Here is a 20,676-nt window from a genome sequence, read left to right on the forward strand (position 1 = left end):
AAATGTTTAATGACACAATTTGTAGGTCAAATGTAGAGAATCTGCCACTTTTGGGATTGAAATATGTATTCAGGTTTGGAGGGGTAGCAACATCTAATTCAATATTATTTGAAGTCATATGCTCAATCAATTTACCAGCTTTATTTGCTGGTTTATTCCCCCACAAAAGGCTGTGGGCATTGAAGTCTCCGCAAATAATGATATTTTTAAATATATTAAAATTAGTTATGTGGCTAAAAAAATCCATGGCATCTGTAGTTTGTCCATTAGGGTTATAAAAGCTTATTATGTAGGTTTTTGTATTATTCAGCCAAACACTGATACCAATTGCATCAACATCATTTGCAAAATCTGGAAAATTGATGCCACAGAATTTTATATTATTTTTAACTAATAAAGCCACTCCACCTCCTTTTCTCTGATGATCTATCCTTTCTCAGGATAGTGTATCCCAGAGACTTAATTTGTTGATTTTGGGTTAAATGAGTTTCCTGGATTAATTTCCTGGAATAATTAATGGAATTATTATTCATAAAAGATATTAGTTCATTTAGCTTATTTTCTGTGAGTGATCTTACGTTCCACTGGAGTATTGATATGTGTTGTATAGTTGATTTATTTTTCATAAAACTGTGTATCAATTATTCAGCTTTGTTAAAAGTAAAGCAAGATCTTTTTTGCTTGAATGAGCATATTATCAGGGATATAGATTTTTGCCAAATCTGCAATGATTTTTGTTTTCTGTAGTTGATGTATGTTCATGGCCTGAACTGCAATACAGTTTAGAATGAATAAGTATATATTTGGGGATTGCATGTTTGGTTTTGCATCCTGTTTGTCAGTTAAGGGATTAATTCCTGGTTGTGTTTCTGGTTTGTTTCTTCTTGGGAGGGGGGGGGGGGCAGGCGGACCTCATCTCACCGGGCAAGGAGGCTTGTTGACTTGGTGATTCCTTCTGATAGGGATATGAGCTAGGGGGCTTAGAGGATGGTGTTTTATACGGGGTACTAGATGCATTGGGGGTGTTTGACTTGGGGGTTTTGGTTGGTTTCATTACGGGCTTTATTTGGTATTTTTGGGCAGCATATGCTTCCATTGCTGCAAATGGGTATGGGATGGCCTTCTCTGTTGTTATTTGGAGTGTAGGTGTTTTTTTCTTCTATGCTGGTAAGAGGGATTTATTGGTAGATTCACGTGGGTCTTTGCAATTGATACAAGTAGGCTGAGTGTTGTTGCAAGTTGTCAACTCTTTAGGATAGAATGCTTCATAATGGCTAATCGCTCGAAAAATATAATTGCATTTGTTTGTTGTGTGACCCTGTTTGAGACACTTCAGACACTGGATAGGTTTTGGCTTGTATTCCTTGTGTGGTTTCATTTGCCAAAACAGGGATAACTTTTCTTGGATATTAATTTTTTCCTTCAGTGCAAATAAGAAGGATCTACTTGTTTTTAGGCCATTAGAGTTATGTTTACCAAGTTGGGTAACATCTTCAACTGGGATTGTGTTGCCAGCCCTATCTGAGAGCCCTTCTTTTAACTCCTGAATGGGTATTTCTGGGGGAACATTATAAACTACTATTTTTGTTGGGGATTCTTTTGGGTTCCATTTAGATTTATTAATTGGGGTATTCAGAAGGGATTTTAGATTAATTATTGTGTCTGCTGATTTTTTATCTTGGACAGCATTCATCTACAAAAGTCAGAACTAAAAGGGTCGGACAATTCAGAACCTTCTCAATTATTAATCTAAAGGGAAAAATTTGCCTCAATGCGTAATCTTCCTTTCCTAAACCTTCACTTTTTTTTTCTTAAAACTTTGCTTAGATGGATTTCACTCCCCTCCCTTTCTTTTCATTTTTTTGGAAAATTATAAGCAGAATTCATTTGATTACCTGATTTTATCATTCATTGACGTTACTTGATGTATATATTTCCTGAACAGTTTTTATGCGTAGCTCATTTTTAGGCATAAATAGACTCTAATTTCCATAGGGGATTATAATGTACACCCGTTAAGTGAATTGGAAGGTTCGTCTAGGTTATTTTTATAAGAGATATTTCTACTGAAATGATTTCTGTATCTTTGGACGTTTTATTTCTTTAATATTTTTCGTTTTGGGGGTTTGTTTCCACAATTTTTTTTTGTGGATTAGGCTCCTCTTGGCCCAGGGACTAACAGCTGTAAGTTTAAAACTGATTAGAGATAAAACGTTTTTGATCCATTTCTGGGCCCCCTAAAACCCAAATCCCTCCTAACGAAATGTATGTTCCTCTTGTACCAACGAATATAGAAGTTAAGGAAAAACAATATCTTGGTTGGTTAGAGTACACAAATTTGACATTTTTAGTTTGGTTTGAATGAATAGCTGACACTTTTCATTTGATCCGATTCCATTTGATATTATCCTTATGTTAGGATTTTTTATGCATCAAAGATCTATTTGAAAAAGATAATAGAATTACTTTTATGCTGTGGAATGCTCCGGCTCTTGGAAATCTGAAGCACAAAATTCGAACCCCTTAAACGTTATATGGTAGTTGATTCTGTTCCTCATTAGCAAGTCCAAAAATCAGTATTTATTTCTTTATAAACCGACTTTTTGGCTTCCTCGTATAAGATGAGTTCAAGATTTTCATTATTATGGGATTACCCCAGAGTACTCAACAATTAAAAGCAGAATACCAAATGATTACGTTCTGTTTTTTTGTGCTTTTTTCAAAAATATAGTTGCTTTATAATGCAAATAAGAAATGAATTTTAATTTTTAGACATAAAGAGAAAGAGGAGCCTGATTACAAGAAGTTCAAATCAGCTGCAACAATTGATGATATGGAAAATTTTGTTGGTGTATTGTACAGACCAAAAACGGTAGAAACCAGACAGAAATACGAAGCTCTTTTAAGTTTTATTTCGGCCGCTATTGGAGACCAGGTAAATTAGAACGTGTTTCCTTTTTTCAGAATCATGAAACATGATATATTATTTATTTATTTTGGTGACAAGGATGGTGCTTCAGGATTAGTAGAGAAGAGTAGTGAAGTTGTAGTAGTAGATTGGGTCGTAGCATATGGAGTAGTTCGCTAAGGAAGTATGACTCATGGCGAATCTATAGCTTTCTAAGTCTTGTTTAGGCTTTGAAGGTCCTAATAATATGATTCTTATTCTATACTCATTAGTTTTTTTTTCGTAAACAGAGTAGGAAATTTAAAACAGGATAATGTAATCTATTTTTGATATTTAACATGATAAGTTTGCGAGATCGAAGGGTCTGAGCTGCCGGAGCGAAGTAAGGGCCATCAAAATGTCCTCATAGCGGGATTTTTGCTGTAGGCCTATATATGCACAAATATATTAGTTTGGAATATATTAATAATATAATTTTTATTCCATTCTTTATGACTAACGACTATATACCTTTCGAGCACACTTCTATACACCAATATAATTCCTAAAATTAGTGCATTTGGTATATGTCAGGGTTCTTTTTCAGCGCTAAGAATCAAAGTGCTTGAGCAAAAATATCAAAGTGCTTTTGATGCTTAATAAACTCTTAAGTTCTCAGAGAATCAATACTAATAATCGCTAATGTGCTTTGTATTATAAGTTGCCAATGCTCTAACTCACGGGTGTATAACCTCTCCTTTGATATGCATAAGTAAAATACAAAATAGAGCAAATAGCAAAAGTAATATTTTTGGTCCAGGTTTTACAACAAAATATATTGGAAGCTTAAAAGTTAAGTATACACAATCTAATAAGCCGCACTTGGCTGAAGTGCTCTGATGAGTATTGGGAGAATGAGCATCAGTTTTTTCCTCCCTCTTTCTCACCATAATCACCAATTGTGTATTATCTCACAAAAAAGTAATTAAAGAATGATTTGATCCGGGAATTCCATTTCTCTATTAATTTTTGTCTTTGATCACATGAATCAATCATGTAATTGAATTATGTAATTAGTATAACAAAAGATATAATTGCATTAGATTATGTAATGTAATAGATGATATAATTACTGACTAACAGAGATCAGCACATATGGTAGTGTTCAAATGAAAAATGGTAACCCCAGATCGCTATCAATAAAAATGTCATTTTCATTTATCAGCATTTCTTTTTAATAAATTTAATATGTTTTCAGCCAATGGATATATTATGTGGTTCTGCTGATGAAGTTTTGACGGTTTTAAAGAATGATCGAATGAAAGACAAGGATAAAAAGAAAGAACTAGAGACTTTATTTGGAGCCCAAATGACTGAAGAAAGATTTGCGGTTTTAGTAAATCTCGGAAAGAAAATCACGGATTGGCAACCTGATGACAGAGATTTGCAAGCAGGTAACTATATTGTTTTCCCTGCTATTGTTTACAACAGCAACATCAAGCTTGGAACCTTTTTTTCGTTTGAAAGTATTCAGAACAGAATTGCCCTGAATGCTAGCCCTGCGGTATTCATGTACAGTCTGGGACCTAAATTAGATATATTTCATGATTGTAACATTTTGCACAAAATAGGTTGAAATTTAGTTCAACCACTCCTGCTGGAGAAATAGACTTTGGTTATACTTTTAGTGTCATTTTGGTTTATATTAACTGCAATAGCTGTTTTAAATAATGAAAATCAATATATTGAAATTGAGTTCAAGTATTTTGGAGGTATTCCGGTTTTTATTTGATTGCATTTTTTTATTTCACAATCTGGGATATTGTGATATATTCCTCAAATTCTCAATCTGAAATTTCAACAATTTTGTTTCTTTGCAAAACATACAAATATAGTTATATTACAGCCCTTTGATGCATCTTGGAAGAAACATCACGTCCCTGATTTACTTTAACAAAATATAACATACAGAAGAAAGGAAGAAACAAATCTAATTTTTAAGCAGTACCATATTGCATTGCTACTAAAGATCCTTAATTGGCAAATGTCAGGTTGCGCCGAAATTTCGTCGTTGTTATATTTAATTCTGCCTATTTTCGAAAGTGATAGTGAGCCCTCCAGAAGCCAGTAGAACTAAATTGATTTTAATTTTTTTTAATTTTTTGTTTTTATTGATACTATTGATTGACTCTTTACTCTATCTTTTTTAATAGTATCGAAATAGTTCAAATTTATGTTGCCATGTAACCTAATCAGATTCATGTTAGAAATGTTTCTAATTCAACAGCTGACTGTCAGTCATTTGCTGTTTCCGAATTTCATGGTTATAAGCTAATATTATAAACACTAAGAAGTTAATTGAGTGTCAGGAAGTTAAATGTTCTTTTTTATCAATGGTATGGCTAGGAAAATAACAAGCAAACGATTGTGTCGCTTCGAAGGGCTGTATTATCGGTATTAATTGTTTTTGTGAGTAAGCTTGTTTGCTTCTTGTGTTGAAATATTCTGTGCCTAATGGCTCGGTAAATGATTTATATTTTTATTCGTATTCGATAACTGAAATTAATTCCAAGAATTGAATTCAGAGTTAAAGTTCAAATACAAGAGATGGCGGGGCAACTCTCCCTTCGAAGATGAACATACTAGTCTAGGCCAATCCCCAGCTACCTCCCAATAAGTATAAATAGATTGGGCAGATTAGATGGAACTGTGATAAATCTGCAACTGTTGTTTGAGAGGTTAGGAAGACAAGTTCCTGAAGTGTGTGTGTGTGTTGAGCCAGTCCCCTAGTGTGTAGAAAGTAAACACCCCCAATGCGTATTAACGCTTTAATCTTTCGGTGATTTTGTAGACTTTATTGTTGTCTTATAAAGGTATGTAATCCGCTCAAGGAGGCCCATTTTCTGATTTTATGAATTGGAAATTTGTATTCCAGCAAGAGTTCTCTTAAGCAAGGAAGCATAAAAATAAGACTTGCTATAACAAGCACAAGGCTATAAAGAGGCCTCTTGCTTCAATTTATTTTTCCTGTTCTCAGGTCTCTAAAGTCTTATAGTAGGTTAGTATTATAAAAGAGTCTTTTAGTTTATCCATTAAGAAATATATTAATAAGCTATTCAGCCTCGGAAAGCTGAGGCTACAGCCAGACACGTATGCAAGCCTTTTCTGTGTAGGTAAAGGGTGAAAATTTTTAAAATACAAAATAGTGAGAATTGTAAACACATTGAGATTTTTGGGAACCTGATCCCAAAGGCTGGTGCCAATTAAACAATAATCTAAGGAGAAAATTAAGAATATTAGATTGATAGAATAATTTCATTTGTTAGTTTCATATATCACGAGGCTTCACAAGCGACAGGAATAAAACCAAGCTCAAAATGAACATTTTCGTATGAGTAAAATGACTCAAATCAAAATAAAGAAAAATTAAGAGTACCAAGTTCTATCAAAGTGTATCTTATTTTTATGTAGAAAGAGCAGAATTTCTGAAATAGTTGCATATCCTCTTCTATAAACAGTTTCTCAATACGAAAAAGAAAAACATTTGGGCTACTAATAATTCATTACGGACAACCAAAGGAGAAGGGGACGCTGAGGTAAGTGGCACCCAGAATGTTGACATTTCTGCGTTTTTTCCACCTATATTTTTTATCTACCGTATAATTAGCCAATTTGTCCGCAGCTGCAGCTCCTCCAAGATACATTACTGTACACGTACCTGAAGGTAATTATTGATTTTTATTACATCAAAACAAATCCAAAACGTGACCAGGATGCATGATAAAAACCAACTCAGCCAAAGAGATACTATAGTCATCCTTCATCCGCAGAATGTGTCCTATACATCTTAACCTTTCTCTCATTACAGCCATAAAAAGCCGGATTGAACCACATTTTTCGTACAGCTTATTGTTCAGTCGGGTACCGAAAACGATCATTTAGCAATTTCTCTGGAAAACATCTTGCAAATTATCCTTCATCTTTTGGAGCACCCACGCTTCATAACCTTACCTGACAACTGTCTTCACTGTAGCTTCTAATATTCCAATATTGGTTCGCAGACTTTTCTTCCTATTCTTCCAAACTTTTTTCAACTGTGAAAAAACACCCTGAGCTTTGGCTATTCTACTTTTATCACCTTTACTGCACCCACTATCTTTACTGATAATACTACCTAGTTATGTGAAGCTGTCCACTTGATTGATCTTTTTGTCACCCAACATCACCTTTTCACCTTTATTTATTCCCAGTTTTAGCGACTTAGTCTTCTTAACATTAATTTGGAAAAGTAGATTTTTATTGACTATTATTGGCTTTCTGTGGAAGTGGGAGCGTACTCTAAGAAACTGTGTACATTTTTATCTCTCGCAAAAACTAGTAATAAATGTTCTTTTTCATGTTTCATGGTTATTTGATGAACTTTGTCAAGCAGGCTCTGTACAGCTCAAATAAATTAGAGGCATTTTCCATTGAAAAACCGGGTTCTTCAAACAAAGTTCAAAATTATCATAGTCCAGTAAAATACGGTTTTGTTTTGACCCGGCATTTGAGCTACAGAAATGATTTTGACACCAAAATGTTCAGAAAAATTCGCCTAATAACATATTCAAATTCGCCCGCAGAGAAATACCCCTTTTTCAGGGAAGAGGTGGGGAAATCTCGAATTTAAATTTTTGCAATATTTTCTGGATTGAAGGGTCATTTCCTATTAATTCGATTCCAGGGAGATCTAACATGATATTATAATTGAAAAGTCTATCGCTTAGTATCCCATTTCCTCCCAATCAATGTCAGGGGGGGGGGGAGGGGGATGAACAATCAGAATCTTAACTTGTGCAGTATGTGGGGGATTGAAATGTCATTTCCTATTAATTCAAGTCTGGGAAGACTGAAAATGACATCAGAATTGAAAAATTCCATCAGTTAGTACCACATTTACATACTAGGTGAGGTCAGAAGGGGTGAACAATACCATTTGTGGTATTATAATAATATAACGCATATTAAAAAAAAAAAAAAAAATAGAAAATGGGGTATTAAGTGATGGAATTTCCCAATTCTGATGTAATTTTTGGTCTCCCCGGTTTTGAATTAATAGGAAATGGCCTTTCAATTATATATTTTTCCAATTATTTATTACATTATTATGATGCCACTATTGGTATTTTCACCCCTTCTTACCTCGCCTAGGGTGGAAATGGGGTACTATGTGATGGAATTTTTCAATTCTAATGTCATTTTCGGTCTTTTCAGACATGAATAAATAGGAAAGAACCTATCAATCCATAAAATACTGCATAAATTAGGATTGTTTCATCCCACTCTGATCTTGCTTCGGTGGAAATGGCGTACTAAGTGATGGAATTTTCCAATTCTGATGTCATTTTAGGTCATTCTGCACTCGAATAAACAGAAAATAAGCTTTCAATCCAGAAAATATTGCAGAGATTTAAATTCGAGCCCCCCCCTCTTTTCCCTGAAAAGAGGGGTATTTCTGCGCGACCGATTTTGGATATGTTAATAAGCAAATTTTCTGAACATTTTGGTGCCTAAACATTTCTGTTGTTCAAATGCCAAGGTTTGGCCTTTTTTCCGTAATTTTATTGGACTATCAGTGGAATAATAAAGCTCATAAAAGTTGATTCTCGAATTGCAAACCATGGAACAGCAAAATTTATAAACCAGCAATCTAAGATTATGAAATCAGATCTCGATCATCAATGGGAAGGCATATTTAAAACTCAGACTATGAATTTAAAATTGAGTTTGCCAGATGAAAAGACCTAAGCTCTAAAAACTCTACAAATTTATCCTTTAGGAAAATTTATTTATCATTTTGCTTATGCTGCTGAAAGTTTTGAAATATATACGTCCAGAGCCTTACTATCAGTTTTGCATGTAGTTACTATTTTTGGTCTATCAAACTTAGTTCCATTAGTGAGAACTATAATGCAAGTTGTGTCTAGGCAAATGGTGGGACATAGTATTGTCCATAAAAAGTTGTCTTCATTTTCATAAAAAAGCTGACTATAAGACCATCATTTTCAAAAATGTTATGTGATTTCAATAGATTGTTGATAATTCTGTACACAACTAGTGGAAAAATATTTTTTGAGGCAGTTAGATGGACCGACTATTCAGTTGGTCCTTATAACTGAAAACAAGGACAACACTTTAAAAAAGAAACATGCACTTAATTTATCAGATTTATTTTTGTCCTAGCAAGGTATTGTAATTAAAAATCTTTATTCAGTTTCCCAAATGAGGAAAACACTGAAAAGAATTTGACCAGGTAGATGGCACGGCTACGAGATTTTTTGCCCATTCAAGGTTTTGTCTCTTTCCACAAATTTCTATTTGAGCCGACATTTTAGAGAAGAAAACAACGAATGACGTAAAAATCAAATAGTTTAGTGAAATCCTGCCAAACGATTGAACTTTAACATTTATTATCAGCTTCGTCTTGATGGTCACTATCAATTAAAACTAAAACAGAAATTCTGGGAATTGTCTATTTGACATAACTGGTTCAACTTTGGCTAGATTTTTGTAATAGATCCAAAAAATTCTGGTCTATTTCAATGGTTTGAAGGTGCACTCAATTGATTTTGTCGTATTTTTGGGGCTGTACCCTTAGTTTCGGTGATATCAACACTGTAGCTAGAAAAAGCCTTTTTGAGTGGCCATATTCCGTTTCTCATTTTGCAAATATGTATTTCCGGTTCAAATGTGGTCGTGTATGTCAAGCTAGTCAATACTGCTTCTTTTTCAACGATTTATAGAACTTTAATGTTGGAACTGGCTCTTCCTCCTCCTTCTTGCCTTTTCATTCCCTACTTTTCACTCGGTGGGGAGGAATAAAATTTCTAAACCTAAAATTTTTCAAGGGATAGAGTTTCTTCGAAAAATCAAGGGAACTACATGCCCTGCTCCACTCTGTGTGCAGGTATGGAACGATAGCCTTCAGATATTGTTAGATTAGGAAAAACACATTGAGGTCACAAACAAATTAAAATAAAAAAATTATTAAACTTTCTAACTAATTTTAAGGTTTTCAAAAGATTCACGATGGACAATATAAATACAAACCTAAGAAGAAGTTGAATTGATCAGCCAAAGGAAAAAGTTTAATATGGGAGTTATAAATAAAAACTGAGAAAAAAATTGAAGTAGTGCGCTTAAGAAAAAGTTGTGCAAATACCACTAAAGTTTTCTATGCTAGAAATCTCTAGGAAGAAAGATATATCGCTATAACCAGTGATAGATATGTAGTGACGGCATGTACCTAGGTTCTTTTAAAGAGGACTGATAAATGGAATAAACTACAAGTTTTTAAAAATTCAGCAAATTTTCCCGGCATTATTTCAATAACGACGTTCCATCCTTATTTCAGAGGATATCACTGATGAACAGCTTGGCATCACCGTTCGTTTTGAAGAGGAAGATGCTGAAGAACAAGGAGGAGATGAAGGGCAGGTTGTCAGCGAAATTCGAGATGAAGAAGAAGAAGAGGAAAGGGAAGAAGAGGAAGAAGAAGAGGATGAGACTGAAAAAGAAAAGATAACTGCTAAGATGGTAATTTGGCATCATAGATTTTGTATAACCCTTGGATGATGCGTTTTAAAAAAAAAGATACATAGTAAAAATTCTCTAACGGGTAAAATATCCATATTGCGTCATTCAGGCACGTAGAATGCATAAAAACAATTCTATGGAATCAAGGGTGCAACAAAAAGAAGTTAGAAGCCATTCTCGGCCATCCTTACTCTCTATTCAGTACTGTATGCTAATTGTAAACGTAGTTTGTAGCTTAATAGGGTGGTGTGAACGATTGTGCGTTGTTGATGCACATAATAGGCAACAGTAGAGAATTCAGCAATATTCTTGTCTCATATGTGTATCATCCTAGAGGACTAAAGCTCGGTTCCCTCACAATCCTTAAACCATTCTTTCTCTATATCTCGGATAAGAAATTTAGTTTCAGCTTTCTCACTGATAAGAGAAACACAGACAAATTCCTTTGTTCGTGACTAAAATTTGTTAGAATCCGTTCAAAGCTACCAGTCACAAAGCTAGCACTTTTCAAAGCGTCCATACGAAAGCCCTGATGAAAGCAATGAAAACGTCTATTCCGTTTTCTTCGGACTCTATAGACAATTTTTACATGTGAATCATAATTTTTTTTGGAATTGTTCAATGAATCATGAGAATGATTTATAATTGGAAGAATGGTAATATTGAAACCTCACCTCCAAATTAACGATAAAATATAACCACCTGATAGTTGATTGATTACTTCCTGTTAATTAAAGATTTTTTTTTCAAAATAAAATTCCCAACATTTTGCCCTGCTTGGCTCTCCAAAATTCAAATGTTCCCTGTGTCTTTATGGTTTCCAATTGAATATACTCCCCATAGTTATAGGCCCCGCTCGCTTTATGGTTTCCAATTGAATATACTCCCCATAGTTATAGGCCCCGCTCGCTTTATTTGCGAAGTCTCTGAAGCAGATAGATATCACCTTTCTGATGCACTCTAATTTAAATAAATTATAAAGATTGCAGGCTATTCAAAGTATATTTTATAGACTATACAATGAAAACATCCATTGTATGTCATATCATTCAGATAGTGTGCTTTGTTTTGTATATAATGTCACTTACGAATTTGAAAAACGGATCATAACGCGTTATGTACAGTTCTTTACAGGACTGTGTAAAATTGAAGAATGTGTTCAATTTATTTGGAAGGAAAAATATGACGAAGTACGGTACTGACTGTATAAAAAATACTATTGATCTTGAAGCAAAGTTAAATCAATTCCTTTGTTTTTCTCTTCTATTCATACGGTTTTCTTGCTGTTTTTCTTTGCTGTTTAATGCCACGATAGGGTTTTCTAATGCTAATACTTCTACAAAGTAATTGGAACGTTAGGCTACATGAGGCCGACGCACTGATGAATACCTCCTTTGTCCCAAATGTATGTAGTATTTCCTTTCGTCACTTCTTAAGAAATATCCTAAGATTGTTAGTAAGTTTTGTAATTTCAGCCTTTTCCAATTAAGGTAGCACCCAATCAGTACCAACAGTAGGGACTGTAGGGTACTTGTATCTTTTTTATCCTAATTTTACCCTAACCTGCCTTTCCAAAAACTAACCTGACAAGTATGTGTCCAATAAGAGAGTCATTCATACTCCTGCCATTTACCCGTGCCCCAGCCATTTAAACATTTGCCTCTCAATTACTTGGACTATCTGTCTTGGCGTAGGGTGCTTTTATCTTTTTAACTAATCGGGGAATCCAATCAGTCCTACCCAATATAAGGGTTTTTACGTTTGAACTGTAGACTGCTTAATTAAATAGTCCCAGCTCCAACATCATCAGTTGAAGCGTAAATGTTAAACTACACGAAAACCCTTTACTGATATGTATAAGTTAATTATATGGTAAATAATTCACCGTGATTATTGTTTTTTTTAAGCCGGTGAGCCTATTGTAAAATAGAGAAATTTTTTTCTTTATTTATAATTGGAACTGTCAGGTAGGGTTTAGGTTTGATCCTTCCGGGTCATGTGCTAGTGATTATGAACTTTTTGATCCTCTAAATCTACATTTTGTAGTTAAACGACAATGGTAAGAAGAAAGAAAGGTTGCTTTTACCCTCAGAAATTGATGCATACTGGCTGCAGAGAGAATTGAATAAACTATATCATGACCCAATGGTATCGCAACAAAAAGCGTCTGAAGTTCTTGATATTCTCAAAGCGGCAGAGGACGAAAGAGAAATGGAAAATAAACTGGTCATGCTCCTTGGATTTGAAAGTTTTGACTTCATAAAAATCCTCAAGAAACAGCGTTATTTAAGTAAGTAGAAGTTCAGTAAAACTTAAGCGGAAAAGAAAGTCCTAGTTTGGTCCAGCGGAATGTTTATCCGGCTTTTATTTATTTACTTTTTCTCAAATTACTTTAATGTTGTGAGTAAGGTCTTGGCTAAAATAAGTTTTTATTCGATTTTTGGTGAGTTTGGCATGATTATTTTGTTTCTTTCATTCTTCCTAAAATTCCCTCTAATAAAACATTTCCACTCTGTACTATATAAAAAACTGTCTTTTCTAATTTCAGCCAACTGCTTATTAAATGGTTTGTTATATTCTCTAAATTTTGTCTCCTCTACGTCCTTTTAAATTTTTCTTACTAAAGTTCTTAAACTCTGGTTTTTTCGTATTCTATGCTTGTTATTTATTTAATTCATTTATTTGTACTGTAATTATTTCTTCCTTTATTTGCTTAATAATATGTGATCCTGTCATTGATCATTCAACGGTCTAACTAGCCTGTTAAATTTAGGTAGGATAACGACTCTTCAGAGCATCGAAGGCACATAGGGCGTAGAATCGACGTTGTTTAAGTTTTTTTTTTTTTGATATTTTTTTTTTTTGTGTTTTTTTTTTTTTTAGGATAGGTAGTAGGCCTGTCATCCAACCTTCCGGCATTGGAAATTGCACCTCGGTACCCATATTGCCAAGTAGATCATCAATCCTTTGTCCTACGACACGATGTTAATTTTTGTAGCATTGCTGATAAACATTTTATTTTGAAAAGTAAATGGAGTAAATCAACTGTAGTTGACGAAAACAGAAAACAATGATTAGATAATGAATTTAATCGTTGTTGAAATAAATTAATTGCTGTAAAAAACTAATTGTTTTAAAAATTGTTGTTTTGCAAACACGTATGGGCTTCAAATCATTTTCTAGTAAATTATAAACAATAAATTTGAAGAATAATGTAAAGGGACATAATATGGTCATTTTGCTAATATTTATGAAAAGATGAGGATTGTGTAATATTTGACAAAGGACAGCTAAATAGGAAAAACTGTAAGAAGTTAAGCCTTCTTATAATTTTCTTATAGTTTTTCTGGTCTGTAAGAAAAAATTAACAATTACCATTAATACATATAATATATTCCTGTACAGTTATTCATCGAGGCCTCTCCCCCTCCCCCTTCTTCGCTTCACTGCTGTTTAGTCGAGTTTTCAGCTACATTTTTGCAAATTTGTTGATAGACAAAAAAGCGTTTGTTTACAAATCTCTCGATCAAAACACAAAGAAAGAAAAAACAATGGTTGTCACAATACTAGCCAACCCCCTCCCTCCAAAAATTTTTGATCCACCGCTGAATAATATAAAGAATAAACTAAAGGTTAGAATATTATGTTTAAAAACTTCAGTAAAACTTCTAACGACGCGTACAAAATCTGTAGCTGGATAAATAGAATAAATGAATAAATAGTTATGGAGAAATAACTGATGGAGAATTAACTGTAAGTAGCAGAAACTCAATAGTTTCTTTGCTATTTTATGAACTCAAGTCTAATTTTTTGCTGTGGCTGAAACATTTCAGCAGTTAATCAGTACCCGAAGAAAAAGAATAAAAGAATTGACTCACAGAAAAAGTAAAGCCAATTCATAGACTCATTTTTATGAAAAATTGACTCATAGACATAATGAACCGAATTCACAAGCACGGTTTTGGTCCATTGTTTTCATCTTTTACCAGAATACTATCATCGTCACCATTAGAAAATGGTATACTGGTCTAATGGTAGACTGTATGCTGGTCTTTTAAATTTGCAAATGAAAGCAAAGGGCTCACTACAAGGCTGCATGCTGATTTTTTTCGTGGTGTGGCGGGGTGAATTCTAAGAAACGCTGAAAAGAGGCAAATCTTATGAAAAATGTGTTTTATTGATGTGTTAAATTTTGTTCTATTTTATCACCTAATTTCTGGTCTCTTTCCAAAGTTACTCTTACAGACTTAATTGACTTAAATGGATATTTTTTTAAAAATATATTCGATTTTTCTGTTTTTAGTTCTTTATTGTACTCTTTTGAACATGTGCGAGTCAGAAGAGGACAAAGAGAAAATTCGAGAAGAAATGAAAAGTAAAACAGTAACCGCCGCCATCTTGAGGCAGATAGAAACTGGATCAGCCGAAACTGTTGTTGAAAGTGAATCCGCAAAAATGGCTCGCCAGAACAAAGAGCTTGGTATAGGTATGTGTTTTTCTTTGAATAGTTCCCCATTTCTACCAGTGTAGTCTAATAAAAATATAAATTTTCATATTGTAAAATTTACTCAAAGCTAGCAGACTTGAGGCCTATGCCCTCCCCCTTTCTGCCATTGTAATCTAGTAAATATATAAGCTTTTATATTGTAAAATTTACTTAAGGCTAGGAGATTTGAGGCTTATACCCCCCCCCACTCTGCCATTGTAATCTAATAAATATAAAAAATTTTGCATTGTAAAATTTACTTAAAGCTAGGAGACTTGAGACTTATCCCCTCCCCCCTCCACAATTGTAATCTAGTAAATATATCAGCTTTTATAAAACAAAATTTACTTAAAAGCTAGGAGACTTGAGGTTTATGCCCCCCCCCCCCATTTCTACCATTGTAATCTAATAAATGTACAAATTTTATATTATAAAATTTACTTAAAGCCAGGAGACTTGAGGCTCAACATGAGATTCAACTTGAGACTCAGCTCTATCTATCTACCGATTTATATTTTTAAGTCTATTTGATTTTGCCTTTTTTAGATTGAAAAATATGTCAGAAACTTGCAAAAACAGGAAACAATCTGTTTTTAAGTAAGTTTATATCTTTCTCTAAGATTTTCTTTTAATATCATAAATACTGACGAACACCTCACTGCCTTTCCATCATGTAGAACAAGAGAAGATAACGAGGAAATTTGTGAAGACAGTGAATACAAGCCATACAGATATTCCGGCCATATATGCAACAGCCGTCATCAGCGAAATACAATATGGAACAAATAAAAAAAAAACTTACTCAAATCTTGTTGATATTTTTTTTTTTTTTTAACTAAATTATAAGTAGATTTTAAAACAGTCTTAGATTTTGTGAGTCTTCTTAAAATTTCATGATTTTAATTTTGAAATTTTCTAACAATGAGATTCGAGTAAGTTTTTTTTTTTTTTTTTTTTTTTTTTTTTTTTTATATATAATGTAATTTGCTGATGACGGCTATTGCATATATATCCAAAACATCCGCTTAGCTTGTATTCATTGTGTTCTAAATGTTGAAGAGATCTGGTAAATTAAATTTTAGTTACCGCTATAAGGGTAATTACAATCACAAATTTCTATCCCTGTCGTCCCAATTCTCTCTAAAGTTTTGAAAACAGTTTGGAAGAAAAGAAAGATAAGTGTGCGAACCCAGATTAGAATATTTGAAGTCACATTGACGACGGTGGTCAAGTATGGTTCTGAAGGGGGACCGCTCCGAAAAACGGAGAAGGACCTGCTAGAAGTGTTCCAGAGAAATTGCCTACGGATTGTTTTGGGTACCCGACATATCCTCCCGTACCTCAGTGACAAAATTGGTATCTGTTTACAAGGCCTCTTGAAAAACTAAGAAACGTCAATACTATGCCCGTGATTTGAACATCCTAGTAACGTGGTTAAAAAAATCATCACCCCAGAATTTTGTTCTTCCTTGTTTTTTCATTTCTAATGCTCTTCAAATTGTTTCCATGCTATTTTAAAAATCTTTTAGAAGTGTCTTGAAATATCTCTATAATGCCCTTAAGTATTTTTGTCTGAAAGTTATATCATTAAGATATTGCAATTCCTGAGTCATCTTCAAATAACTTCTCTTCCTCACTTTATGTTTTGCTTTTTTCAAAACGCGTTTTCAGATTTTCGATTACTTTAAACTTGAGTTCGTTCTCTAAAGGGTTGCTTAGGAAGCAGCAACCATGATCTTCATCATGTTTTTAAATGTCTTAATAATATATTTAGAAAGTCTTTGAGGTGCTTTATAACGTCTTTAAATACCACTATAATGTTTAATGTTTTTAAGAAATGTCTTAAAATAATGTCTTGAAAATTAGTGCCTTTACTAAATGTCATTTGGTGGTCCCGACGTTCAAGAATCACTAGACCACACATCTTGTTTAACATTCCTTGTTTCGCAGTGTTATTTAAATCATCTCTTGCCCCATAAAGCGAGCCAAAGGAAAGTGAACATATATAGGGGAGACCGGGGCATTGTGGACACTTTTTTACAGGATTGCGAATAACTTTTCAGTAAGACTTTTTTTGCACATCTGATTCTACATACATTAACTTCAGTATGTTAGCTATATTTGAGCTATTCATAACAAACTTGTGCCTCTTAACAGATTCTCATGGGAACCGATCAAACGAAAAGTGGCAAAAGTGTCCATATACCTGGATTCCCGGGGTATAATGGACACTTGGTATGGGTATTTCGGACACTGATGTCCATTATACCCTGGGTTGCTAAAGTCAGAAATTGAAAAGTAAAACTCAGAAGTAAAAAAGAGAGTAAAAGAGAAGCACAAGAAATCAGAAAGGGAAGAGTTTTATTAAAAATGTCTCGATTATATATAACAACTAGGTATGCAGTGACAACTTAGGCAACATTCAGCTGTAGACTTTAATTCAACTCAGTTGTCGAGCTGTGGTACGTTAAGCAATCACTACTAATTGTTATCAAATTAGGACAAGTTTAATTAACAAACAAGCAGATCTGCCTGTCGCATAGTGCCACCACTAAGTAATGGAAGCCCTATGTTCATTTTGATGCTTGCACTGCCCAATGTAAAAATCTGATCTGTTCTCGTAAACTTCAGGAAAGGCTTCCAATTGGAGTATTCCAAATTAAAAGCTTCCAAAGTCTTTTCAAATGGAGTATTTCATATTAGTCTTCCTCCTGTGAAACTATATTTCCCAACTGAGTAGGTTGAGATTTTCCCTATTTTCCCCTCTAATACAAGTACATAGTCACCAGTTTTTATTTTTTCAAAATCAATATCTCCACAACATCTGCATGCATGCTTTCATCATCTGAGTCACTTAGATGAAATTCTTCTTCCATTTCATCCTGACTACTCTCTATGGTGTCAAAACTCAGGGTTTTTTCCCTTTTTTCTTGCTAATTTTTGCCTTGTTACTTCTCACTTTTTCTTTCCCTTAACCATTGCTATTTGTTCAGCGAAGTCTCATCAGTTGATTTCTGACATATTTGTCAGTGACTACAAAGATTTTGGTCCTTTTGCGGTAGGTAATATTTTTTCTGGCACTGGCTTTAGGGTGAGGAGAAATCTGTTCAAGGGAGATATTTGGGCATACAGGCATTTCTTATAGTAGTTCTGAAGATGCACAAGATGATTTGCGTGGTTTACACAGGTAATTTTTTTAATGAGGATTAATTCTTGGATTGGCTGGTGATGCACGATTAGAAACATAGGAACTCAAGAATTCGTCATCCGTAAAAATACGGTTGAAGGGATAGACTCCAGAAACTCTGAAGCCAGACTGAATATTCTTCGGCGTGAAAGCCTGTTGAAAAGTAGTGCCAAGCAATTCTTTAATATTATCAATCTTGATGAGCCGACCAGGATGGTTAAGTATCCACGCGTCGGCAGCTCTATTGTAGTAAGCTTTTAATGGTCCAAAGACAGATCTATCCGAGGGCTGAAGCTTGTGACTTGTGTGTGGTGGGGTAGTAAGTATTACAATTCCATTCAATTTAGCATATACCACTGATTCCGGGCTGATATGGCTTGCATAGCTGTTCATGATTAATCAGACTTTTGAGACAAAACTACATTGTATGGGCTTGCGATAGTGTTTAAGAAATTCTGGGAAAGATTAAACTGTCATACATTCGCTTACATAAGCAGCACCTTTTGTGCCAGTAGGGGCACCAGAGACCATACTATCTTTGAAGTGAACACGCAGAAGGACTATAAAGGGGAGAGTCGCTACATCTTTAGCACTAATTACACAACATACTGTTACAAGCTTACCCCTCTCGGCTGATGATAGTTGACCAACTTGCTTAGCAACTTATGGAGCTAAAACTTTCTTAGGATTCTGCAAAGTTGTAAGACCAGTTCATCAACCCTCCATACAGCATAAGCTTCAAATTTATCCTTTTCTAACAAAGCTGAGTAATTTTCAAAAAACTCATTGACTGTTTTTTGATTGAATGCTGTTGCCCGAGCAATGCTTATAACTTAAGAAGAACGGATAGATACACTTGGGTTTCTTTTCAGAAAGGATATAAACCAGTCTCAGTCAGCAACAGTATTAGTATCCAGCTATCTAGAATCTTTTTCCTGCTCACTTTTGCAAACTGGGGGACGAGAATTCTATATTGTTTTAGGTGGCATCCATAGTGTAGCTTACTAGCTTTTGTCAGATAATTAGCTAGATTGTTTTCTTAAATACCAATTAATGTTTTTTAATAAGCTTTAAATAACTTTGGTTCCTTACTCTCAAGTTCATTTAAAGGCACTTCCTTCCAAAGTTCTACCCATCTTATCAGGCTTGCTCAAGGAATGTTGAGTTTCTTTGACGTTTCCTTCTTAGAAACACCACTGTGAATCATTATCAAAGCTTCTTTAATTGTATTTTAGTCTGTTACGCACCTGGTTGACTTTCTTCGTTAATTTCTTACCACATGAAACAGAATTATCTATTATATTCTTGATCTGGTGTGGATTTTGCTTCTATCAGGGCATGATGGACACCCTTGTCCATATTACCCTTGTCTTTGGTGTCCATATTGCCTCTTAATAGGTAACAATAAAAAATTAAAATATGTCCTCTCCACGAAGTCTCACTTTAAATTGCAAGTATTCATTGTTTATCCTAAATAGTACCCTCTTAAAATTACCTTAAAAAAATTATGAAAGTGAATGCTGCTGGCTGAAAATCTTAATTCAGTGAAAACAAAGAAATTTACTTCACTTTTGAAAATTCCAAATTTATGCTCTCAGAAATGAATGCGTATTCCAAACGACAGAAGTCATATACCACGTGTCTCTACCATTAACGATTCCTATTTTGACTATAATGACTTTAATCTAGAGTCACCTGGAGTGCATAGGAGTGGGGTGTCCATATTACCCAACTGTCATTATTGCCCCCGTCTCCCCTACTTTATAAAAGACCACAATAATGAGTTTTTTAGCCTCCTCTCAGTAATTTTTTTTTAAATAGCGCTTTTAGGCATACATTCGAAAAATATTCATTACTTTGTAGAGAGAATCATTTGAGTATTTACTGAAGTTGATACTCCTTGATGCATTGAAACAAATGATACCATAAGTAATCTATTGAAATGTGTATATTAGGATTTATAGGTTATGGGAATAATTTTTTATTTTAATTTTTTTCTAGTATGTAACTTGTTTCTTAAAATCTTAGTATGTTGATCATTACTAATTGTCGAACATCCTCAACTTCTATGTCAATAAAGCGAAAGATTCGGCTATCTTACTTTATGTCCGAAATGTTTGGATAACCCAGAGTTCATCTACTTTTTTGTACAGCATTTCACCGTCAGTAAATGTAATGAAATGAAAATATAAAAATGGCAGAACAAATTTTTAAATTAAAATACCGAAAAAAAATTATTTTTATCAACGGAAAAAGAAAAAACTTGCCTGTGAAGTTAAAAACATTCAAGAAAATAAAAAAGAGGTAAATAAAGGCTATACAACATAGGAAAGAAACAAAAGAAACTCAGATATAATTTTTTTTTTTTTGTAAAAGTTCTTATAAAAATCCAGTACGTTCCCAAAAACGCTATACAAACCCAATCAAAATGTATATTATGGTGTAGGTTCGAACAGTTGAAATTTGCTTCTAATACGAAATTCTAACAAAATGAAATTATCGTTTTTTGTATACATCTAACGCATAACCTAGATCAACACA

General features: G+C 33.9%; 1 protein-coding gene across 1 annotated transcript in view; it reads left to right on the forward strand.

Moving 5' to 3' along the window:
- Nucleotides 1-20,676, forward strand: part of Brr2 (U5 small nuclear ribonucleoprotein l(3)72Ab) — a 155,458-nt gene that overhangs the window by 17,600 nt on the left and 117,182 nt on the right. Inside the window, exons 3-7 of the mRNA XM_089088243.1 lie at nucleotides 2,773-2,935; nucleotides 4,146-4,341; nucleotides 10,281-10,462; nucleotides 12,509-12,752; nucleotides 14,766-14,948. Of these exons, the coding sequence (XP_088944369.1) occupies nucleotides 2,773-2,935; nucleotides 4,146-4,341; nucleotides 10,281-10,462; nucleotides 12,509-12,752; nucleotides 14,766-14,948 (968 nt within the window). The remainder of the gene's footprint in view (nucleotides 1-2,772; nucleotides 2,936-4,145; nucleotides 4,342-10,280; nucleotides 10,463-12,508; nucleotides 12,753-14,765; nucleotides 14,949-20,676) is intronic.

The sequence above is a fragment of the Artemia sp. Qi Xiang Cuo genome, chromosome 4, assembly GCF_049724085.1.
Source record: "Artemia sp. Qi Xiang Cuo chromosome 4, ASM4972408v1, whole genome shotgun sequence".
In the NCBI taxonomy this organism is placed as follows: Eukaryota; Metazoa; Arthropoda; class Branchiopoda; order Anostraca; family Artemiidae; genus Artemia; species Artemia sp. Qi Xiang Cuo.